The sequence below is a fragment of the Lepisosteus platostomus genome, chromosome 6 (genome assembly GCF_059453375.1).
Source record: "Lepisosteus platostomus isolate fLepPlt1 chromosome 6, fLepPlt1.hap1, whole genome shotgun sequence".
NCBI lineage: Eukaryota > Metazoa > Chordata > Actinopteri > Semionotiformes > Lepisosteidae > Lepisosteus > Lepisosteus platostomus.
In genome coordinates, this window is record NC_142616.1 from 27,292,525 (window position 1) to 27,315,216 (window position 22,692).

General features: G+C 41.8%; 1 protein-coding gene across 8 annotated transcripts in view; it reads left to right on the forward strand.

Moving 5' to 3' along the window:
* The window catches only part of ctbp2a (C-terminal binding protein 2a), a 113,820-nt gene that overhangs the window by 77,541 nt on the left and 13,587 nt on the right, over nucleotides 1-22,692 (forward strand). For 7 of the 8 annotated variants that reach the window (XM_088635122.1, XM_088635121.1, XM_088635125.1 and 4 more), the window contains 3 exons: nucleotides 13,667-13,821; nucleotides 19,659-19,803; nucleotides 21,257-21,463. In XM_088635122.1, the coding sequence (XP_088491248.1) occupies nucleotides 13,667-13,821; nucleotides 19,659-19,803; nucleotides 21,257-21,463 (507 nt within the window). Of the gene's footprint in view, nucleotides 1-2,673; nucleotides 3,464-13,666; nucleotides 13,822-19,658; nucleotides 19,804-21,256; nucleotides 21,464-22,692 lie in introns of those variants that run through there. The other variant, XM_088635124.1, reaches the window with a different exon arrangement.

Consider the following 22,692-nt stretch of genomic DNA (forward strand, 5'->3'; position numbering starts at 1 on the left):
CGAGCACGTGAGGCTCGTCAAAATATCTGTGACATCCCGGGTAACTATCCTACAGCTCACTTTGTGGAAAAAGTCACAACTGGATTGTGGGATGAAATCCCTCTGAAGGTCACTCCTGTCTCCAAGTCAGAACGCTGCAATCTAAATCTCACGCTCAGCAATTTAACTCGTAGGCAATGGACTCTTGTGTCAAATTGGTTTTCAAGGCACAATAAATATCATCCCAAAGTGTCCCAGATGGTGTGTTATACCAACAGGCATGCCTTACTCCTGAAATAGGAAATGAGCAGCCTTAGTGGCTGCTAATTAAGGATATTTTCTGTCCTAGTTGTCTCTGGTATCTATGGGATCACATAACGAGTGTAAAATTACCTCTGAAGCAAGATTCTAACACTCATTTAAAAAAAATAATCATTTTAGGTCCTTCTCTGCATAAGGGTTTGTCGCACCCAGTGGCTCTCAAGCAATGTCCCGCAAAAATGGCTGCCGCTGTCACAGCCCGTGAAGCCCTCCATATGATGAAGAACACATTGTTAAGTGTTGCCTCCGCTTGTGGGTTTAAATTTAGCGTCGACACGCTAGCCGAGCACATTGTGTGAACCATGACGGCTACTGTCGGTGCTGCTGTGGGCTGCGGCTATTTTTAATAATTCTCTGTGTGCAAATCCCCCAGGCCATGCAACCAGGAGATCCTTTAAGAAGTGCAAAGGACATCGTATCATTGACGTCACTTTACGAGATGCCGGGTGTGAAGCCAGGCTGTTTTAGATGTGCTCCTCGGGTTGTGAAACTGCCGATGTGCACAACGCTGCTGCTCTACCTCAAATCCTGCAAGAGTTTGAGGAGGATACTTCACTCATCCCTGCAGAGCTTGTCGGACGTAACTGCGGCGCCGTATGAATGTGCTACAAGGCGTAAGCCATGACCTGCACAATTGATCCATGTTGCTGGTGGAGGTCTGATTGCAAGGGGGCGAAACAGATGTGCCTCTGAATATTTCTAAAGACAGATCCATAATGACAGTTCTGTAATTGGAGGTATTTGCTGTGGTAGAGCTGATGTAAACATGTTAATGCATTTGAGAGGGCAGACTGCTGAGAAAGCATTAACAAACAGCTGTTCAATATGGGTTGAGTTGCTTTATTTATTTTTGCAAAATACCAACTTCTTCCAATACGTACACTTGCCACCAAATTTTCAGTGTCTGTATTTTTGTAATAGTACCTAATATCCCTTATAGGTTTTGATTAAATACCTACTGAAACAGAAAAAAACACATCAAAAGGATAGAAATGGCATATCTTGAGAACAATCTGAAGAGGACTGCAAAATTGCTGTGGTCTGAGAAAAAACATGATCTTCAAATTTTATGTACGGTTCATATCATTATACGCAGGGTACAAGGGGCTCAGCAAGGAAGAGGTTAAACCACAAGAACGCTGTGTCCTTTCTGCAGCTGCTGTCCCGTGATCATATCAGTGATGTGAAATGCCGGCTGTTTAACTGTTCACAGTAAATCAACTAAAAATGGGGTTGGGGGTCGCGGGGAAGCTGCCTTCCTCTCCCACTTGCCCTCCTGCAGGCTCTGCGTTTCACAGTGCACTTGGTTAGTGGAGTTTTGCAGTGTAGAGTAATGGCACTTTTTGTATCTTTTTTTTTTCTGCAAACATTTCACTTACTGGCCTGGTTTCAGTCATTACAGCCCTCCTGCAGCTGGGGTTCTGTGTGTTCCCTGCCGGGGCCCGGTGCTCCACTGCGGGATGACCGACATCATGGAAAACAAGGAAAGGTTGTTTCCATTTTCTCTGCAGCCTTAAAGTAGCACTTAGAGTTACCATTGTTTTTTTTTTTAGATTTCAATCCTGTGTTAGTCTGGAAATGCCACTTTAAGCCTCTGCTTAAATCTTTTAGTGCTCCCCCGAAGAAGGCAACATGCTGTCTTCACAGCAGGGAATGATGAGAAGAGGTTCCTCAGGATAAAAAGCCCTCCTTCCGGTACCTCTCAGTCTTCAGCATGGGGCTGGTTAGGAGGGCTTCAATCGGAAAATGTATGAAGGGTCCTGTGTGGCATGGGGCACAGATCACCTTCGTGCACCCCTCTGACCTGTGACCCAGCTGACAGGAGCCTGCCGAGACTGTGGGGTTCAGCTGCGATCCCGGACTCGGCCGGGTCTGGGGCAGCTCTGTCTGATGAGGTTTGCTGCAGAAAGGAAGTCCGTAAGCAGGGAGGTGGGTGCACCCAGCAGGTAAATGGCTGCAAGGTCACTCTTGCTGTGGCATTCACTGTTTGCTGTCTTACAGAGCAATTTTACACTCTCCTGCTTTCCCCCCAAATTAAGGCAATCACCCACGCCACACATTTTTTCGGGCAGTAGCCCTGAGACAGTCAGTCAGGCTGTGAACGTCAGAGATGTTGTTGACTCTTGCTGGCTTTTTTGAGATGTTAGTATCAATGCATTTTTAAAAAAACATGTTTCTTCTAAAATACAGATCTGCTATTAAATGGTCGACTTCCAAGTATCTTTAGAGGTCTGTGTGATAACGAGGCTGACTGCTGGGGGACTGTTGCACAGGTGATACGAGAGTAAGAAAAGGGAGGGGTAGGGGCGCAGTTCATTGTCAGGGGAGTGTTTATTTGTTGGTAGTGTGAGGCAGGGTTTCTTTCAAAGTCGTACTTGTCAAAACACTAGGGGGTGGAGGATGTTTAGTTTGGAGAGAGAAAGCGAAAGAGGAAAGAGTGCAAGTGGGTGAGAGTGAGAGAGACAGAAGGGGCTGGCGTTCTTAAAATGCTGCGGAGGCCAGATCAAAAATGAAAAAAAAAGGAGAAGAAGAGGAAGGGGGAAATGTGTGGAGCCTGAGTGAAACAAATCCAACAGTGACTTGTACAATCCCCCACAGCACTGTGCCGCATCTTCTGAAGCCTGGGCAGTGTTCTTAAGAATTCTTTTTGCTTCCTTTCTGTTTTGATTTTTTTTTTAAACACACACAAAGGCTGGGAGAGAAAGGCTGCGATCAGTTCGAGAGATCCAGCCAAGTGGGGAGGGAGTGATTTAAAGAGTTTACGATACAGCTGGAGTGGAGTGCGCGGAGCCGAGTGGTGCCGGAGCGCAGGCTATTCTTCACAGCCAGATAAAAGGGACAAAAGCTTTTTTCCTGACCCTCTTCCATCCGTTCCTGGGGGTTTCGGGATTTTTTTTTTTCTCTGCTCCTCCTCGAAAGGGGTGTTCTGTGTGAAGATGGTGCAGCTGGGGACAGAGCGTGGGCTTGTTCGAAGGCACCTTCCCTAGCCAACAGGAGCGGGACTGAGGACGAGAGAGGAGCAGCGGAGGGAGGGAGGAGCGGGGGGGATACCCCCAGGGCACACGCTGAGAATCTTCTTTTCTGCTTTCTTTTTCCTTTTTTTTTTGTTTTGGCTGCCATGTGTGGTTCGTAATCAGAAGAATGTGGAGACAACATTTTCCAGGCAAGGGGCGCATTTCCTGTTTTTTTGCTGTTTGTTTAATAAAGTCTGGGTAGAAGTGGGGGGGGGTTCTAGCAGCCGATGTATTCATCTGTTGTCCTCACTCCCCCCCATCTAACACCAGCACCAGCGTTAACGGAGTAATTCAGTACGGAGAGAGAGTGTCAGTTTGTGTGCTTAGCTAGTTGATGTACTTTTTTAATATACTGCTGTAGTGGAGGCTTTTCTGTTTTGAAGCCTTTTTTTCCATCTCCTCCACTTTCTCTCAAAGCTCCGTAACGTAGGCAACCGAGATTAATAAGAATTAAGTCCAGTGTTTTCCTGCTGCTGTTGACGCCTGCTTTTGTTTCTGGCCCCAATTGTGCCGTGGAGATTGAACCTCGGCGGGCTGCACAAAGGGTGCCATTTAGCAGGGAGCACTCTGATTTTCTTGGCAGGGGTGCAGTTGGAGTGGCAGGCTGAAGGGTGGTGACGGGGTGGACCAGACTCTGGGAGGACAAGCGGGCTTTGTGTGCTGTGGGGTGTGTGTGTGGGGGGGGGGGGAGTGAGGGGGTGGAGACCCAAAACAAAAGGAGCTTATACTACACTGTACTTCAGTCCCGCATCTTGCACTGTGACATCATGTGTATGTGTGTTTGGTGCTCATGTGTACGTGTGTGCTTGAAGTCTGTGCTTTTAGGACACTGAAATGTTCCAGCAAATGTTGGCCAGGTTCCACGATTAAGGGAGGGGAACTCCCTAGAGGAAAGAAAGATTGTCAGAGTCCTGTTCAAAACTGTATATTGTAGCATAAGTTCTGAGGCTTACTTGGAAGTAATACTACACCTGTCTGTACGTGCGAATCTGTACCCTCACTTTTTGGCCAGTCTGGCTTAATTTGTGACTCTTTTGAGCTTAGGTGGTGTCTTGTTCCGTTGCCAGGTGTTGAGGGCAGCCTGCAGCCCGCTGTCAGGAATAAACACACTACTGAGCCACCCGCACCGGCGGCTTTAGGAGCTTGTAGTTGCTAGGTAACCAGCAACAGCTGTTGATTCTGAGGCTGGGGCCTTCTCTGTTGCCTCGGCCTCCAGCAGGGAGGAGAGGTAAAGAAAACAGCATCAATAAAACCTCTTTAAGCTCTGCTGGGACTGACATCATCACATTATGGAAAATAATTCTCATTTCCTTTTTTATGCTTTTATTGTTCAGTGAACCACAAGACTGTATCACAGACTATGTAATTGTCTGGTGGTTGAACTGACAGCATTTTCTAAAATCAGGTTTAATCTGTTTAATAACAATGTCCTGTTTTTTTTCTGTAACAGGACTACGGTGTTAATTCTGTAGGTGAAGCAGATTTGAAATGGCCCTTTTTAAAAAAAAATCCAAAAACACTTTGGCTTGGTTGAAAGATGTGATTGTGCCAGGAAAAATAAAATAACACAGGATACAGACTTCATTTCAGGCACCTAAATAGTGAAGTATCTAGTTTATACTTCAAAAGGCTAAGATACGTGTTCAACAGCCATTTAGCTCTGTTAAGATATTTTCTGTAAAGCAACAAAGAAAAAGCTTTTACAATAAATGTTTTATGAAGCTCTGTACACATGGCTTGCCTCTTACAAGTTTGGGAGTATTCACATCTTGTTTTGCATTTCACAAAAAAAGCTTTTTTGGATAATGAGGCATTCATTCTTTGTGATCTTACTTTTAATGTGGGGTCTCACTGTGAAAAACTCATGCAGCCCATGTTAGTCTACACCACTTAAGGATGGGAAAATCAGCTCTTTGATTGCTTAATTTATCTAATTATAGAGTTCAATTAAATAATTAAGGTGCTTGTCATAACAAATCTCGGCAGTGGAATGGATCGGAAAGCCTGTTTATTGAGAACTTGGGCTCCGTAAGCTGTAGAGAGTGCCTGGGGAATTGCTTTGGAGTGTAACCTAAGAGTCTGATGGCAGTGCTCTTGCCAGTTTGCCAGCAAATATTTGCCTGGCTCCTTAAAGGAGGATTCCTAGCACAGCGTCATGCTCCATTAAAACCTGGCATTGATCAGTCCTGGAGGGCAACAGTTTCACCAGATGAGAATCTGAAATATCACCCACAAAATTCAACATCAGCCTGGTTTTTCTTTGTAAGGGATAGTGAGCTCCCTGTGGAAACTTTCAATAATTAATTTGCTGTGTGCATAGAAAAAAAAAAGAACATTTTTGAATTAAAAGGAAAAGCAACAACTGTATAAATAAAAAGGTATGTGAAACAACATGTTGATTTGCGACCAAGTGCACTGCTTGTTTATTAAATCTATTCAAATCGCTGGAGATCACATCATCACAATGATGAAAGACCCTTGGGGGTAACCAGGTAGTAAACAACAGCAGCTGCCGCAATTTCAGCTGAACATACAGTATAGTGTGTTCACTGTTGCTATATAAAGGCTAGGCATAATTAAAGTGGAGTGTTAAATTAAAATGGATGAAATTACAGCTGTTGCTTGTTTTCTCAGGGATGGCCGGATAAAATTCCAGCATATTTCTGGAAAAAAAGAATCAGTTGCACAGACCCTGGTTTGGGTTTAATTGAATTGACTTTTATCATTCCATGTTTAAGGAACTGTGTGACAGTTAGTAATGAGACTCACATGTCGCCAAACTGTGTGGAAACGATTGCCCAGCTAAACTCCTGGAAGTTGCTTCTCGGAAATTGTATTCTGACACCCATTTGTCTGACTGAACTGTTCCAGGAAGATGAGGCCCAGGACTGTGATAGATTGACAAAAGGCATATTCCTCTTAAATGCAGGCTTTAGGATCTGTAAGTTAGAAATGTGCCGTTCTTACAGGTCTCAATACGGTGGAACTGTTTAGTTTTTCCTGGTTTGTTTTTTGACAGTGTTGATGCTTTTAATGTAAGATTTCATTGATTTTCTCATAGCATTACATGACTACAGTAATTCTTCATGTCATGGTATGTTTTTGTTCCTTTAATTGGCTTTTTTTCAATTGTTTTTTTTCACAGTTTTATTTTCTGCAAGATGAAATGCACTTGAGTTGCTCTTTGCATGCACTGTATATCTAGCCAAATGGACCATGGAAATCAGGATAATGCAAAACTTAGGGACCTGTATCTACATGCAACTGAAACTGGACTGACTCCACTTTGAGCTGTTGTGTCACCATTTGATGCTCTGCTCTCTCTTGCATTTACAGGTTTCCAGCCCGTGCTAAATGTTGGTGTGAACATAGTGGAAAGGCCTTTGAACAGGCTGTGTCTCCAACTGAGTGTGGCTTTCAGCTGCACAGGGCAAGAGTTTAAGACAAGAAATACTCTCTGCATTTGAACTGAGAGTGAAAATGCTGAAGTAGTGTCACATAATCTCAAAAATGTTTTGAGGACATACCTTTTCTGGCTTGTAGTGCTTTCTACAAGCAGCTCTTGGCGTTCTGTGTGTACAGCAGAATATCTTTGTTCCTTATCAAGTAAAGAGCAAGATTTTTTTCAGTTGGTGGTTAACAAAATGTATATAGCTGACAGATTCTGGTGGAGACTGAGAGTGAGGTGCAGAGTAAATAAAACAGCATCTTCTTCTTTCTCCCAGGCTGTGAGGCCAAAGTACTGTATGTACTGTAGAGCATCTTATGAAAGAGCTTCACCACTGCTCTCTGAAGTATTCTTTGTTATGTAAGACACACTTGAATTAAAAAAAATATCATGGTAAAAGTCCCCTCCTGTAATATTTGCATACAGTATGAATATTTTGATGCGATTTTCAGTGGTCAGTGGCAGAGTGCCACTTTAAGCTTTATACTGTATAAGCTTTAATTATAAAGCTTATACAGTACAGTGCTGGGTTGAAAGTGCACAAAGTGCTGTCCTTTTATACAGTAAATGGACTGATACTCGTACAGTACTCTAGCCTGGATAAACCAAAACTATTTCTCTTCCTGTGTTGTCTTCATGCATTTGTATGTGTGGGTGTTTGTGTGGGGGATGTGTGTGGCAGTTTATCATTTTCCCATCTGTCTCTGAGGCAGAGGGGATCAACTGGGATTCACGCCTCAAGTCCTGCAAGGTTTTTAATGTCATAAAGAGAAACTGAACTCTGTTGTCCAGCATTCTGGTTTCACAATACATGAAGCGCAGGGGTGTGAATGTTGCTGTTAAACGGCTGTAGAAGTGGCTTTCAATTTTGGCTGAGCTCTGCAGTACCAGTTAGCAGAGAGCATAAAATCACAATTTCATATTTCAAAGTATGTACTGTACCCACATTTGTGTCCACATTTCTTTTAGACTAACAGTACCAGGATTACAATATCTGCCATGCTGAACACTTACACGATTTGTTTTTAAAAGTGGGTGAGCACCTTCTGAAGTGGAAAGCGCTGCAGCTGCTCTAGTTAGGCTTTTTTCAGGGCCAGCTCCTGTTTCCACTGGCAGAGCAGGTCCAGCAGGACTGACGGAGAAGATGGGAAACCTGATGCTGCCGGGTCTGGGCAGCCGGGGAGTACGGCTGGCAGGGGCCGTCATAGGGGTGAAGTGCGCAGTGCTGAAAAGGGGCAGGAAGCATGCGGGCCTGAAGCCGCTTCCTCCTTTTGAACGGTATCGTGCGTGTAGATCTTCATGTAGGGGTTCGTGGCTGAGGCATGTGAAAAGACCCACCTGGCAATCCTGTATGGAAATGCCCTGTGCATGCAGAGGTTCCCAGTGTTTACAGCTCAAGAACGTCAGAACATGATCAAGGTGACAAATGAGAGGTCATTTCGTCTGTCTAGCTCGTTTGGTTGCTAGCAGCTAATTGATTTGAGGATCTCATCCCGGGATTTCTTGAAAGATGACACAGTATCAGTTGTCTGGTTGCTCTTCTTTGGACAGATTCCAGAGCACTCTTCTTTGGATAGACCATTACTCTTTTTTGTAATGTTGTGAACAAAATTTGAGCAAAGGGTTCTGTATATCTTTGTAGTGCATTGTACAATTTTAACACATCTTGATTCAAATTCTGCACCTATAACTCAATGCCGATTCAAATTCTGCACCTATAACTCTATATCCTAACATTCTGATGGATTGTTATTGCTTTTTCATGTTATTTAGAAGATGTAAATGATTTATCAACATAAACCTGAGTCTTTTTCATTGGTAGCTTCTTCAAGCTTGGTATTGTTTCTCATCTTATATTCCTAGTTTGTTTTTCCTACCTGCATTAACACTCTGCAGTATGTTTTCATTAGTTTACATTGTCTACATTGAACGTCATTAGCCAGGTGTTTTTACAGTCCATATTTTTTCTAAATATTCTAAAAAAAAATATTTTATGATTTGTATAGTGTGTGCTAGCTACATGGCCATACCAGTAAAGGTTTTAGAGACTAAGTTTAAAAATGACATCTCTGCTGTTTAAGGTACAAAAGGTTCACATGAAATGTAAGTTTCCAACATTATATTTTATTGCGAATGTCTCTTCATTTATATTTTATATTCAATTTAAAGAAGAAAAACACCAGAGTGTAAGTTTATACATTTCTCATTCCTAAATGTAAAAGTCCATTAGTAAAGTTAAATGGTTATTGCAATATAAGTCTAGCAAGTGACAGAACAGAAGCTCCCTTTTAGCGGTCTTGTGGGTTACAAAAACAATCTCTGGCTTTTTGCTCTTTGGTTAGTCCACTCCACAGATCCTCTTAGTGGCCATTATTATGCTTTCCCTTCTTGAGAGGAACCTGTGTCCTGTGATGTAGTCTGAACAAGATTCAACCATCTGTTGTTCCTTAGGTGACTGCTTAAAGGCCATATAGAGAGCCCTTCAAAATGAAAACATACAGTAGTCTATTTAGCTTTTCAGACTGATCGTTAATTACACTGGATCTCATATACAAACATATTCAGGCTGAAACACCTAAAAAAGACACTGTGTTTTAGGTTCCAATATCAAATTCAAAGATCCTAGAAGAATTTGTTCAGATCCCGGCTTTTTTGTGTAAAACCAAATTCAGCGGTATTGAACGATTGCTTTAGAAGTGGAGATCGCTGTGGTAAGTTTGTGTATGATACACAGAATTCATTTTAGTTTGCTTGTTAACTTTGAATTCTCTCACAACAGAAGATCTGCCTTCTGGTTTTGTGAAATTACTGTGTAAATGGGGATGTGTGGTTCGAAGCTGGGAAGTTCTGGAAAGGTCAAAATAAAATTACAGTCTAACCATAGGAACTGCTCGCCATCAGTACTTCCAAAGCATATACTGTATATAGTGTGGAATTCTCTGTGTTTCAGATCTGAAGAAATGTTTTATGTTTCAAGGCAGTAAATTAAATATTACGTCATTGCTGTTCTGATATTTGCTTGTTCTGTTTTTATTTTATTTTGATTTTAGTGCATGGTTTTTATAAATAACAGTTTATACAACTTGGCACTTTATTTTCATGTGCTCAGGGAACATTGCTACGGTCTTCCTACCTACAATAGACGTTTATTCGGTTTTACTGTAGTAGTATTTTGCTGTAACACAGATCATTAAGCTATACCTTAATACATGCTCCAGAGCATGTCTCCTTGACATGATAATAATCACTGACTGCCAATCACAAGGCATTGTAAGATATCTGTAAAACTGCGAGAGAGGTTGACAATGCAAATAATACCTAAAAAGGGTAGATTTGTTCAGACGTCTTCAAGAGAAAGAAAACTGAGAAAGAGAGTAACAAAAAATAAGTACACTGAGAAGAGCTGGACAAGTCTAGCAGGCAAGAAGCATCTAATCCTCCTTGAAACTTTGTCTACCATCATGGTAGATCTGGTCTTTTGACATAATAGAGCTCATCACTGTGATGTGGCATTGTGTATGCCGTTAACCAACAAGCAACTAGAATCCAGTTCTGGCAGAGGAAAAGCAGAGTGTACCGGTCACCATGGTCCATGGTCACCATGATGTTTAGAACTGTAATGGTCAGTGTGGTGTAGGATATAATGACACACAATGCTATAATGACACTAAATGCAAAGTTTTTGTTATGTGAATTGGCTTGTTGTCTGTTTATGTAAAGTAATGTCCTTTTTCCCTTCTTAACTTTGCTTATTCCTTTAAGATGTTATTAACTCATGCTGGACTTCCTGGCTTTTCCCCTAGTTAACCCTAGATGCAGGAGAAATACTACATTAGCCAGCCAGTGGTAATCCTGCAAAAGGTAGCCCCCTGTCCAAGTTAATTGGTTGGAGAGAGTTGAAAAGAGAGTGGAGACAGAGGAGAACACAGTCTGGAAAGGCAGGATATCCGGGGTTGGTCTGTCATCTGTTGCCATAACAATACCCCAGTCTCTTTTTGTGCATGTATTTTTACCAGCAGTGAAAGATGCTGTGTTTGAAGAGATGATGAGCCAGTCATCCCTACCCCTGTCCTTTACTGCAAACTCAGACATCAAAATGCATGGTAAAGACTACAGCCTGTGATAAGTAATTAAGGGCAGATCGTATTAACATACGAATAGGCTGTTGGTCATGTAGTGTCAGGCAAATGTAGATGTCTCTGTATAAGGTACTAAGATCAATAATGTAGTACTCACATCCTCATTAAAGCCCACACTTCTTCAAAGATGGGGTTTGATCAAACATTTGCTTTAAAATAGTTTGTGTTTCATTTTTATTTTTTTTCCCTCTGTTTTAATGAAACACCAAATTGAACAGCACGCTAAACTGCGTCACTGCGGAGACAGAAAGAAAGAGAAGAAGAAATGCGGTTATAATCTCCGACAGAGGCACAGATGTCACTGCCTAAAATAAAGTATTTTATAATCCTGCCAAAGCCAGTTAAGTAATCACCATGACAACAGAGGCAAAGGGAGTACCACACTGGCGGTTCCAGTGCCCTGCTACTTTGCAAATGCAGAGCCACAGTGATTCTTTTTTATGTCATTGCCTCCTTTTCCCTCCTAGTATCTCATCTTTCACTTCAGGCAGTAATAGTCAGGATATCAGGGCTGACTACTGATCCCTACTGGTGGTAGAAGTTTGTTGGAGTGGCAGCGTCTTTGTGGTTTACAGACCATAAGAACAGTTACAAGTAAGAGGAGGCCATGCAGCCGATCTGTTCAGTTTGGGTGATTAGTAGCTAATTGATCCAAGGATTTTTTCCGTTTCTTGAAAGAGCCAGGGTATCGGCTTCAACAGTGCGACTGCGTAGGTTGTTCCCAACTTCTTAAGGAGCCTTATCATTTTCTTCCTTTGTCTGTGTCCAGGGGTACACTGGGCTTGTTCAATGACAGAACACTGTAGAATGAAGCCGTGCAGCTCAGTACATTAGAGCCTATCCCCAAGGTCTCTTTCTCTAACTGTCTTTGCCCTCCTGTGCTGCCACGCTTTGCTCCACCAGAGTCTGACACTTATTCAATGGTGGTTAGTTCACTTAAAGGACCTCCGCAGGGCTAATAATGTCAAACAAGCTAGTGCCTGTGATATGATAGCTCCTTGCTCTGTACTGCTCACACAGGAGGGGAAACATGGCTGCTGAATGCCTGTGTTCAGGGGATAGGGGGTGCTAACCTGCAGCAGCCCTGATAAGTTTGATGAAGTAACTACAGTTAAGCTGTGAGCCTACTGCAATCATTTACGCTTCTTTGACCCTGCAGCGGTATCCTGAAGCGTGCACGTATGGTTAGCATGGTTTGTGAAAGTGGTCTTAATACAAAACATACAGGAGATTGTATTAAAATTGAATGAAATGGTTTCTTAAGTGTAATATGGGAATACTGCAGAATATTTCGGTTGGGTCAAAGTGGAATGACTTTGGAGTGACTTCCTTGCTTTTGGCAAAATTAAAGCTGTCTTTTTTAAGAGAATTGTTTCCACCTCCTTCTCCCTGTTTTTCTTATCTTTAATGTTGTGAATATTGATATGCATTTAGGTTGGCTTGTTTGTGGTTTTCTAGTTGCAATACATTGTCCACCAGACTCCTCTGGTGCAGTACATCAGTGTTATTGCTGTGGTGCCAAATACAGTTTAAATACAGTGGTATGTCCCAATGCTATGCTGGTAGAGAAATGCTATCAAGCTGGTATGATATCATGCTCAGTATCTGTTCCTGACATCTGAAACACTGTGCAATGAAAAAGTAATACATTTAATAACTGTCTGGCTTTCATTCCCTGTGCTTCTAGTTCCCACACAGTAGAAAGTCCTATTAGTGCGCTCTATTGTTCTTCTGCCTTCTGTTTTTATTAGTGTTAACTGTGCACACTTCTACAGTGTTCTGGGAGCAGGACTGTACTACACAAATAATAAAGAAGCTCATGTTCCTTAATGAACCACAAGTGCTTTTAATGCTAAACAGCTTGAAGGTTTTGTAAAGAGCATTGGTTAGAAAAATATCTTTCTTCCACTTCAGAGTAACAGGAGGGTGGTAGCCGAGGAACAGCTGCTTCTGCTGTGACATCTGTGGTGATTGGCAGGAGTGCCAGGGTTTGTTTGCTGGTTAGCAGTGCAGCGCGTCAGAGAGATTTGTAGAGAGTTCTGTTCCAAACACAGTTTAAATGGTGTGATGGTCTGGTGTTGATGGCCTGAGTGTTGGTAATTGATTGCTATTTAAGGAAGTGCAGGGTGACATCAATGACAGGAGCTCTCAAGCTGTTAACAGAACTTTGCTAATTCTATGCGAGTCAGGCTATTGATTTATTGACTATACTCTTCATTAAACCCCCTGCACTGATAATAACAGCAGTACTGTAATCTTCATAGTCGGTAAAATGAGTAACCAAGTCACCCTGGGGTATCGGGCACGTTACAGCAGCTCCTTCTACCCCTCCGTAGGGTGTTACTAGGCCAGTGTTGTGTGAATTTTCCACAGGGTGCAGGTAAAATGTCTTGTTTTGACATGAGTTGTGAAGTGGACAGGCTACTTTTTCTGCACCTTGATTATATCCTTGAGGTGATGCTCATTCTTATCTCCACCCTCAAAGATACGTTACCTTCACTGGCGCTGATGAGCCATGGGTAGTCGTTTCAGAAAATGTTATTTTTTTCAGCAGTTTTCTCTCTCCGTTTTCTAACGTCATACGTTCTGCACAGGAGGAGACAACTCTTCTAAAAAGTACTGTAAAAGTAGTTCAAAAAGCAACCGAATCATGGTAAGGTCATACTGTATGTACTGTATGTCACAATCCCTTTGCCGAGTGTCAGGTGCTGAAGTCTCTGCAGGACGTCATGGCTCTGTGACTCATTGCCTCACTCTCTCTTCAGGTATCCGACCCCAGATCATGAATGGCCCCATGCACCCCCGGCCACTGGTGGCACTGTTGGACGGGAGGGACTGTACGGTAGAGATGCCCATCCTCAAAGACCTGGCCACGGTGGCCTTCTGCGATGCCCAGTCCACACAGGAGATACACGAGAAGGTAACAGGCAACCACCCACACCGGACTCGACACAAACTAGGAGGATGAGAGAGTGTATTTTCTCTTTCTGGTTTGAGGTTAACAGCTACATACTTTAGTGATGCGCAAGTTCAGTCTTGCAGCCAACCTGTGTGTGGGAATGTGATGGCTTCTGGGTCAACTTATTTAAAATGCACCTGTCTGTTGTGTGAAAGGTGCAAGGCATGTCAAGGGGCCGCCCAGCTCATTTTACCCACGTGGTTTAACTGTCTCACAGGACAGTAATGGTCCTAGTCCTTTCCAGCTCCCATTATAGAGACTCATCTGTATTGTGTGCCTCTGTTGTGAGACCAAGTTTCTTCATTGAAGTTAATAACACAAGAATATAAGAAAGGTTACAGACGAGAGACCCCTCTAACTCTAGTTCGATTGTTAACAGCTAACTCACCTGAAAATCTCATCTGGCCGGTTCTTGAAAGGCACCAGAATATCGATTTCGACAACGTGCCTGAATAGCATATTTCAGACATCCACAAACTTCTGTGTAAAAGGGTGCTTCCTTTTCTGTTTAAAATGTACTTCCCCTTAGTTTCCTCCTGGGACATCCGGTTTGTGTTTCACTGCTAATTCTATAAACGTCTGCAGGGGTGATTTTGTCTCTATCTTTGAGGATTTTTACAGCTTATCTCAGGTCCTCCCATAGTCTTCTCTGTTTAAGTTTAAAAATGTTCCCTTCTTTTAACCTGTCAGTGTAGGACATTTCTTTAAACACAGAAGTGTATCTGGTGGTTCTTCTCTGGACTGAAACCAGAGCAGCAGTACAGTTTTTGAAATGCAGTGATGAAAATTGTTCACAATATTCTAAATGAGCGCCTTCTAATGTATTGTATAATTTTAACATAACATCTCCTGATTTATATCCTGCACTCTTTTGCGCCCACAACATTTTATAATCGTAGTTCATCTTCTGCTAAAATTCTGTTGCCCTTCAGCTGATCTTCTAGTTTACTTATCGTTTCTACAACCTCCTTGCATGATATAGAAGCAAGACGTAATAGTCTTTAATTTCTTGGTTTGGTTTTGTTGTCATTTATATGAATGGGTGCTGCATTAGCAGTTGTCTATTCAACAGGTATTACTCCTGTCTCGAGAGACTGTTGAAAACGGTTTTGTTTTGTAACAGAATAACATTGGTTGTATCCTTAAGTGCAGTTGGCAGAATATCATCAGACCCTGGAGATTTGTTAATCTTCAGTACTTCTGATATCTGGAAGACATGTGCCTCTTCTATATTAAAACAGATAACTTCTTCTTTGTTCAGTGTGAGACTTGTTGCCAGTTTCTTTTGTGATAAACACCTGAGTGAAACATGCATTTAACATATCAGCCATTTGCCTTTTCTCAATGAAATGTTTCACATCATTATCTCTGCAACACTTAACTTAATCCTTTATTGTTCTTTTGCTGTTGTGATTCAGAAAAGTCTTACTTTACCCTCCATTACAATATTTATTTCAGTCATGCATTTCTGTTATTTATTATTCCACGTGCTTGCAATTTACAGTAATTCTTTTTTTAAACCAAATTATCTTCCATTTTAATCATTTTATAAACTGTTTTCTATTTATATTGTTCGAAATTGATTTAATTGATTATATTGTTCTTAATTGATTTATTAAAACATTTGGGCCAAAGCATTTTAGGTTTTGATTTACCTGGCTGGACTTGTTTGACAGTGTGGTGTTAGGTGGGGCTGTCAGGATAGACTGTATTTATATTCCTTGACAGTCTGGGTCCAGCTCCTCTTTGCTAACTTCTCTGTGATGTTGTTTTGAAAAGAGAGGCTGCACATCTCCATGAATTTGAGATAAGCTGCAAATTACAGGCCAGTGGTCTGTAGACCTACTTTAAGGTGGATATTTCATAGGATTTTTTATGTGCAAAAAAATATTGTTTGCATATAAATATTTAATCCCACACTGATTCAGAGAAGTCAGCCTTCTTTTGTATAGGAAATGTTTCTGTACAGCTTCTTGCAATCAGTCCATCTGCCTGCAGTTGACACCATATAAGTGCCACCTGCCCATTTCCTGGACAGCAAACTGTCTCACTCACACACAAACGTTCGTACGGTACTATAATGCAAACAGTGCAACTTAAATTTTCAGCTCCGTGAAAATTAGATAAATTCTGTTCTTTCTCCAAAGTTTAGTCTCGTCTGTCTTGTAGACACTTCCTCTCAGAACATATTGGTTGTTATACTCCAGTTAAAATAAAGTGGATTCGTTAGGATTTAATCATATTGGGTGCCAAAGTATAGCAGCCCTGTATCACCAGCTTTGCTGTAATATAGAGCCTCATAATGAAAGTGGAATGTAATTACATTGTGCCAGCTGACATCAGCTCTTTATTGCTCTTCATTTGGCAGTACAGCTGTGCTCAATGCCTGACCTAAAGGGCAGGCTGTTGGGGTGGGGGGCAGGGTTTCTACACTGCCAAGTACCGGAACCACTCCACCCTGAATGGGCATGAGGGGTGAAAAGAAATGTTCGCATAGATGTGTTTGTTCATTGACCTCGCAAAACACGGTGTTTTCTTTGTTTCCTGCTTCAGTTGTGTCATACAATTTGGTGGCCATTTGATGCTGCCTGGTTTCAGTCCATATTGGTTTCCAGTGCACCTTGATCTCTGCAGTGATTGTGCAGGTGGGACTGCAGGATAGGAGCTGCACACAAGGCGAAATAGAGCTTTCTCAGCAGTGGCTTCTTTCTTGAAATCACGTGATTGTGCCACATCTCAGTGTTCAGGACATATCACTAACACAGTAGTGTACAGCAGTTGTAATGTCCAGACAAGCCCATGTCAAGGAAAGATTGCCATTTTGCACTTTTATTTTGCCTAGGGGCATTTACTTTGCCCTAGTTCAGCTGGTCATGAAAACGGTGTCTTTGAGTTGCAATTTTGGAATGTAGAGTTTGTGTTTACCCCATTCTGGGTTTAAATGTACCCACAATGCTTTATACAAGGCTTGAGGTCAACAGCACAGTGTTTCTTTTCACTAAGTGGTCCTGTTGTTGTTCTTGTGTGTCCTGTGCAGGATTAATGCTTGAAAAAGTAGAGAGTATTGCTAATGCACTGCGCTTTAAAACAGAATTTCATTATGAGCATGGAGTTCAAGGAGGTGAATTGCAGAAGTATCAGCTTTTTTGTGGTCATCACTTTGTATTTATCAGTGCAGCTTGAAGTATGAGGCTCTCTTCAACAATTATGTGGTTTTCACATGCACGCACAAACATGTCTATATTTCGCTGTTTCTGAGGATCTCTCACAGTTTTTTATTCAGTTTTTATTTTCACTTCTGTACTCCAGGGAAGTGAACGTCGGAACAGGATGACAATAGAACGAAAACAAATGAAAAACAAATATTTTAAAGATGTGAACTGGTGTAGAAAAGGTATTGGACTTTGTGGGGATGTCTGCAAAGAGTTGTTATATTTGTGGGGAGATTTTCTCAAATTTAATTTCCACTGTACCAATTGCTTGCCTATACATGTCAAAAGGCTATTACATGGTGTGCTGATTTCAAGATCATGCCAAGCCTGTTTCTGCTTCTGGCTAGCTTTAAGGCTGCTGACCACAGGAGAATCCAGATCAACCAAGAGAAAGACAAAATGAGTATTGTGGTGAACTGTAAAACAGTAGACCCTTGGTTTAATGGGCTTCGCTTTAACAGACTTTGGGTTTTAGCAGACCAAATCTGCTAAAGGTGAATTTTGTCTGTAAAATCAGAACGACCTCACATTCCCTGGAACAGGGAAATGCACAAATAATTTAACAAGGTAAAAATAAATCCTACATAGGTTTAAAATGTGGGAATATCAACGATGCCCTGTAGGGGTATGTCTTTTGCATCTGATGATTGGTGTTTCTGTTACGTATGCTTTAGGGACGTTTATACAGTATACTTACAACACATGGAATAAAGGGCTTGTATATTTATGATAAAAAAGGCACAGGAACAATCTTCAATGGCTGTGTTTATTAAAAAAGTCAAAAGAACCAGAAAGCATATATAGTAAATATATATTTTTCGCATACGAGTATATTTTTGAGCTTGTGATTCAACAGACATTCTGCACTAACGGACACCTCCTCCCCACTATAAGTGAGTTAAATTGACAGTTTCCTGTACTAGATTTCTGATGTTTTTAGCTTGGGGTCTAGTGATTTCTGGGTGTCCTCAGAGATGGTCCAGGCAGTCCCAGGTAGAAAGAGAGAATTCATCACAGGTATAACACTGCTAAATCAGTAGTCTCATTCATTTGGTCTGCATTGAGTGTACTTTCATAGATTTGGTAGCCTGCAGTTCTCCTGTTAATATTTTTTAATGAACTCTAGCATTATTTGCAGTAATTGCAGAAGACAGTATATTTTTACAATAGATTAGGAGTCTTTTTTTAACAAGATTTTTTTGAACAGGATCCTCAAGGGAGGAAAGTTGAGCACATCAACTTCCAAACGTTATAATTTGTTTTTCCAAAGCAGATGTTCTGATCCAGGGCTGTGTTTTGTGCTTGATTCTGGTTCTCTTTATTTAAATTGAGCTAATCCTTGCAACAGTTTATTCTCTTGACATAATGCTTGGTGAATGCATGAAAAAATAAATAAAACTGTGCTTCTGAAAAAAATACCTATTAAAATTAAAATGCACCTTTTACAAGAGAGAGAAGAACTCATTGAATATTTTACCTTTATCAGTTTTAATTAATTCCACTGAGCCTGTGGCATTGACAAGGTGTGTGAATGAAGACCTCCTTCTAGCCCAGATACACTGAGGGAGAGAATGTCTTCTATTGTCACTAATTTAAAAAAACAATTCTGGAGAATCAAACTAGGACATCAGAGAAACATCATCCAGAAAATCTTCCTTTCAACTCGATGAAAGGGGAAAAAATTAACTTAGTTTGGGTGTAGACATTATTTTCTGTCATTCTTCTGGATGTCAAGAATAATATTTTTAAACTTTTAAGTCCTGAATCATCATAAAAAAGATTTGTTCAGATTTTCCATTAAGCAGACACTGCATTCAGAAATTATTTCTCTTGCAAAACATTTCATTGCGTTAGTCATTATTCACAGAGGGATGCTTTGTCTACAGTAAATCTTGCCTTTGGCAAATAACACAAGAAATGAAATGAATGTGTAAGAAGAGCTTTAACCTTGAATTAGCATCTACCAGGGATTCCTGGGACAGAGGTCTAATAAAAGCTTTATGGAAATTCACAGTTAATCTGACAGGCAAAGCAAAGCTAATATAGTTAGCTGGAGGAGAATTTAAAGCTGTTGTTTACTGAAAGCGCTTGCTGGTGTTTGCTTAATATCTGGATATCTAGATTCTTATCAATCTCTGTTTTATGAGTTTAGTTGTCTGCATTTAACCTTGTTTGCAGAGAGTCGGAATAGACTATTGTATTGCTTTTAACGTTTTTTTATGCTGTTTTCTCTGTATTAAGTAGTTACAGAATGCTTGTATGTGTGTGTTAAGGATTTACGAGGGTATGCATTTCAAATTTCATGAGCTGCACATACCCTGGAGGTGATCTGCCTCTTTTCCCAGGGCTACTTATGCCTAGCCAGAGGGTGTAAGAAAACCTCATATTTGAAACAGTGGGCAAAAGCACAGTTTTATTTTCATAGACACAGATCCTATAAGCTTCCTATAGAGTAATACATTGGTTGATGAGTCAGCTTTTCCATAATGCTGGAAATAAAAGTGTGAGGTGAACCTCATTTTGAGCACAAGGATAATTGGGACCTCTGAATGACCCCCGCTTCCATTCTGGCTTTGCCTCTTCCAGGTGCTGAATGAGGCAGTGGGAGCCATGATGTACCACACCATCACACTCACCCGCGAGGACCTGGAGAAATTCAAGGCTCTAAGAGTCATCATCAGGATAGGCAGCGGCTACGACAACATTGACATTAAAGCTGCTGGCGAGCTGGGTAGGTTCCCTTCATTGGTATGATATAAAAAGTTGTATATTTTATTTATTTTATTTTTAGAAGGGTTGCTGAGCTTCTTTTTTTACAGCCAATTTTCACCCCTTTAATATTCCACTCATTGTGTTCAGACGTCTTTAAGCCCAGCCCCTGTTTTGTTTTACTCAGAAATGTTGTCACGCATCATTTTACCCTACCCTTCCTCTGAACTTAACTCAAGTTGTGAAAACCAGTGCAGGCTCCTCCTCCATCACTGAGTGTTAGCGTGTTTTCCGCACTGGAATTCTGGGAAGACTAAGCTTCTTTGGATGGAGCCAGGTGTCCAGTCCCTCTGTCGCTCCCTGGTGTAGCAGATGCAGAGAGGTTCTGACAAATGGAGGGGATTTAAACTCCCACGACCAAATGGGCTATGGAAATCGAGACATCATGTCTCACTGCGCGTTCCCAAACTCAGCCCCCTTGTAACCGCCTGTCCACAAGCATCCCGCTGGGCCTGGGACACTGAGAGGAAGGAGGAGATAAAGAACACTGCTGGAGCTTGTCCCTGAGGGAAAACTCACTGCACAGGAAGTTTGCTTCCTAAACACAAAGCCAGTGACTTTCATCAGCATAATATGGCTAAAAAGAGCATTTAAGAGCAGAAGTACAGTATCTTATAAAGAGAGGGATAGAAAGATTCCCCTCTGGCGTCCGAGACTCGTCTGTCTCTGGGAGAGAGAACGCAGCTGCAATGCCTGTGTACCGGCTGTGATTAATAAACCCTTTTCTGAACATTGGAGAGCCATTGCCCGTGTACATTTACAAGCAAAAGCTGTGTTAGGTACTCGATAGTAACATCAATAACCTACACTGCATGTCAAAATAAGAGGTGGATGGTGTCTGTAGGGATATTGTGTGGAGTCCTACATATGTTGATGGGAGGCTGCTGTGGATCATTTCAGAGAAAAACCACTCAACAAAAATGAAACCCTTTATGCCAAAAAAAAAAATCACTGAGATCAATCACGCCTCTCAGTTAGCTGAATTCTCCGAGTTGCTGTCAAAAGACTTTGATATAGACCTGGATACTGAATACTGGGATACAGAGCCAGCTGACATTTTAGACATTGATGAGTAATTGAAATGCTGTTTGTGAGTGTGGCATGAAAGACTATAACAAAGAAAGAAATAGAACTTGTATTACAGGGGTGAGAGTGGGGAAAGTGGATAGTTTTCAGGCCAAAACAACAGAAATGGAGTGTGTACATATTTATTCAGAATATAACAGGCCATTTTAAAAATATATATATCACTGCCATCATTTCTATCCGTTTCCTTCTGACAGAAAACAATACATAACAAGAAATCCTTCGGGAGTCATGGCTGGCCATGAAAACATTTTTCTGTAAACACTTTGCTTTCCTGAGTCTGGCCCATGTGACAGGCGTGGTGCGGGTTTCTGCGGGCTGTCTCGTAGGAATCGCCGTGTGCAACATCCCCTCGGCGGCAGTGGAGGAGACGGCCGACTCGACCCTGTGCCACATCCTGAACCTGTACCGGAGGAACACGTGGCTGTACCAGGCCCTGCGCGAGGGCACGCGCGTGCAGAGCGTGGAGCAGATCCGGGAGGTGGCCTCCGGGGCCGCCCGCATCCGGGGAGAGACGCTGGGGCTCATCGGCTTTGGTAAGGGAGACCGTACCCCCTGTCCCTTCCCCTCGCTCGCCTGCCCCAGTACACATCCCAGCGTCAGTCTTTGCTAGCTGCGCAGTTAGGTTTTCAACCATTTGTCAATGGTCTTCATAATATTGAACTGTATGAAGTATATTAGATATCTTGCATAAGCATGTGTGATGTTGTCTTATATTTACTAGATAATCTATAAATGATCAATTTGCTATAAAATGACATTCTGTGGAATGTTAACAATGCATCCATAGGTATGTCATACCCCCCCACCCCCCACCCTAAACTTTACTAGGCCTCATCATTATTCTCTATGCGTTTTAAAATTCGAGAGAACCTCAATTTAGAGTTAAATGGTGGTACATAGAAGATCTATTAAATCTTAATCTGTATAAGTTATACTAGACATCATTCTTTATTTCTTTCCTAATAAAAGCCTTGGTTTGCCTGTTCCTGCCAGACTTCACTTGTCACAGTGGCATTGTGAAATATGACAACAGTAATGCAGACGCTCTTGACGCTTTTTTGAAATCTCACAGGCTCCTACTTGCGGACGAAAACAAAACAGCAAATTACTATTTTGTTAACTCAGGTGAACCACGGAGCCTAGCCAGGCTTTACAGTATTCTAGTTGTGTTTGTTTTTCATTTTTTTCTCCTTGAGGCTGGTTCTGCATGAGCAGTTCAGCCCAGGTCAGAGTGAAGAAGCAGAAAAGGGTTTGGAAGAAGCTCAAGCTGAGCGATGTAAGGTCGGGACAATGGTGCCGTGGCTGGTGTGTGAGTGTGCGCAGGGTGACATTGAGCCGCAGTGACATTGAAGATAATGACCCTGCTGATTACATCGCAGCTGTTGTCCGCTTTGCCAATGCAGAATTAAAGCTGAGCGAGGTTCTCCATCCAGGAGCGTGACAGTTGCCTTAGTCATGCCCAATTAAAACCACTCTTAACACCAGCATGACAGGAAAGCGAGCAAAATGAAACTAAACACGGGCAGTCATTCAGACGTCGCGCTGTGGTCTCTGTGCACTGTCTGAGTCAGCTTAAAGGAAGAGAAGAACAAAAAACAATTTTGGGCGAGTTGGGAAAAATTGTAAGTAATAGCAGAACAGAAAAGGGCAAAATAGAGCAACGAGTCTCTTAGTCACATTGCCATTTGTTCAGTAGGAAAATGTTCATGCATTAACAGAGATGGTTATGGCTTCCAAAGCGACTGCTGGACACAGGGCTGCG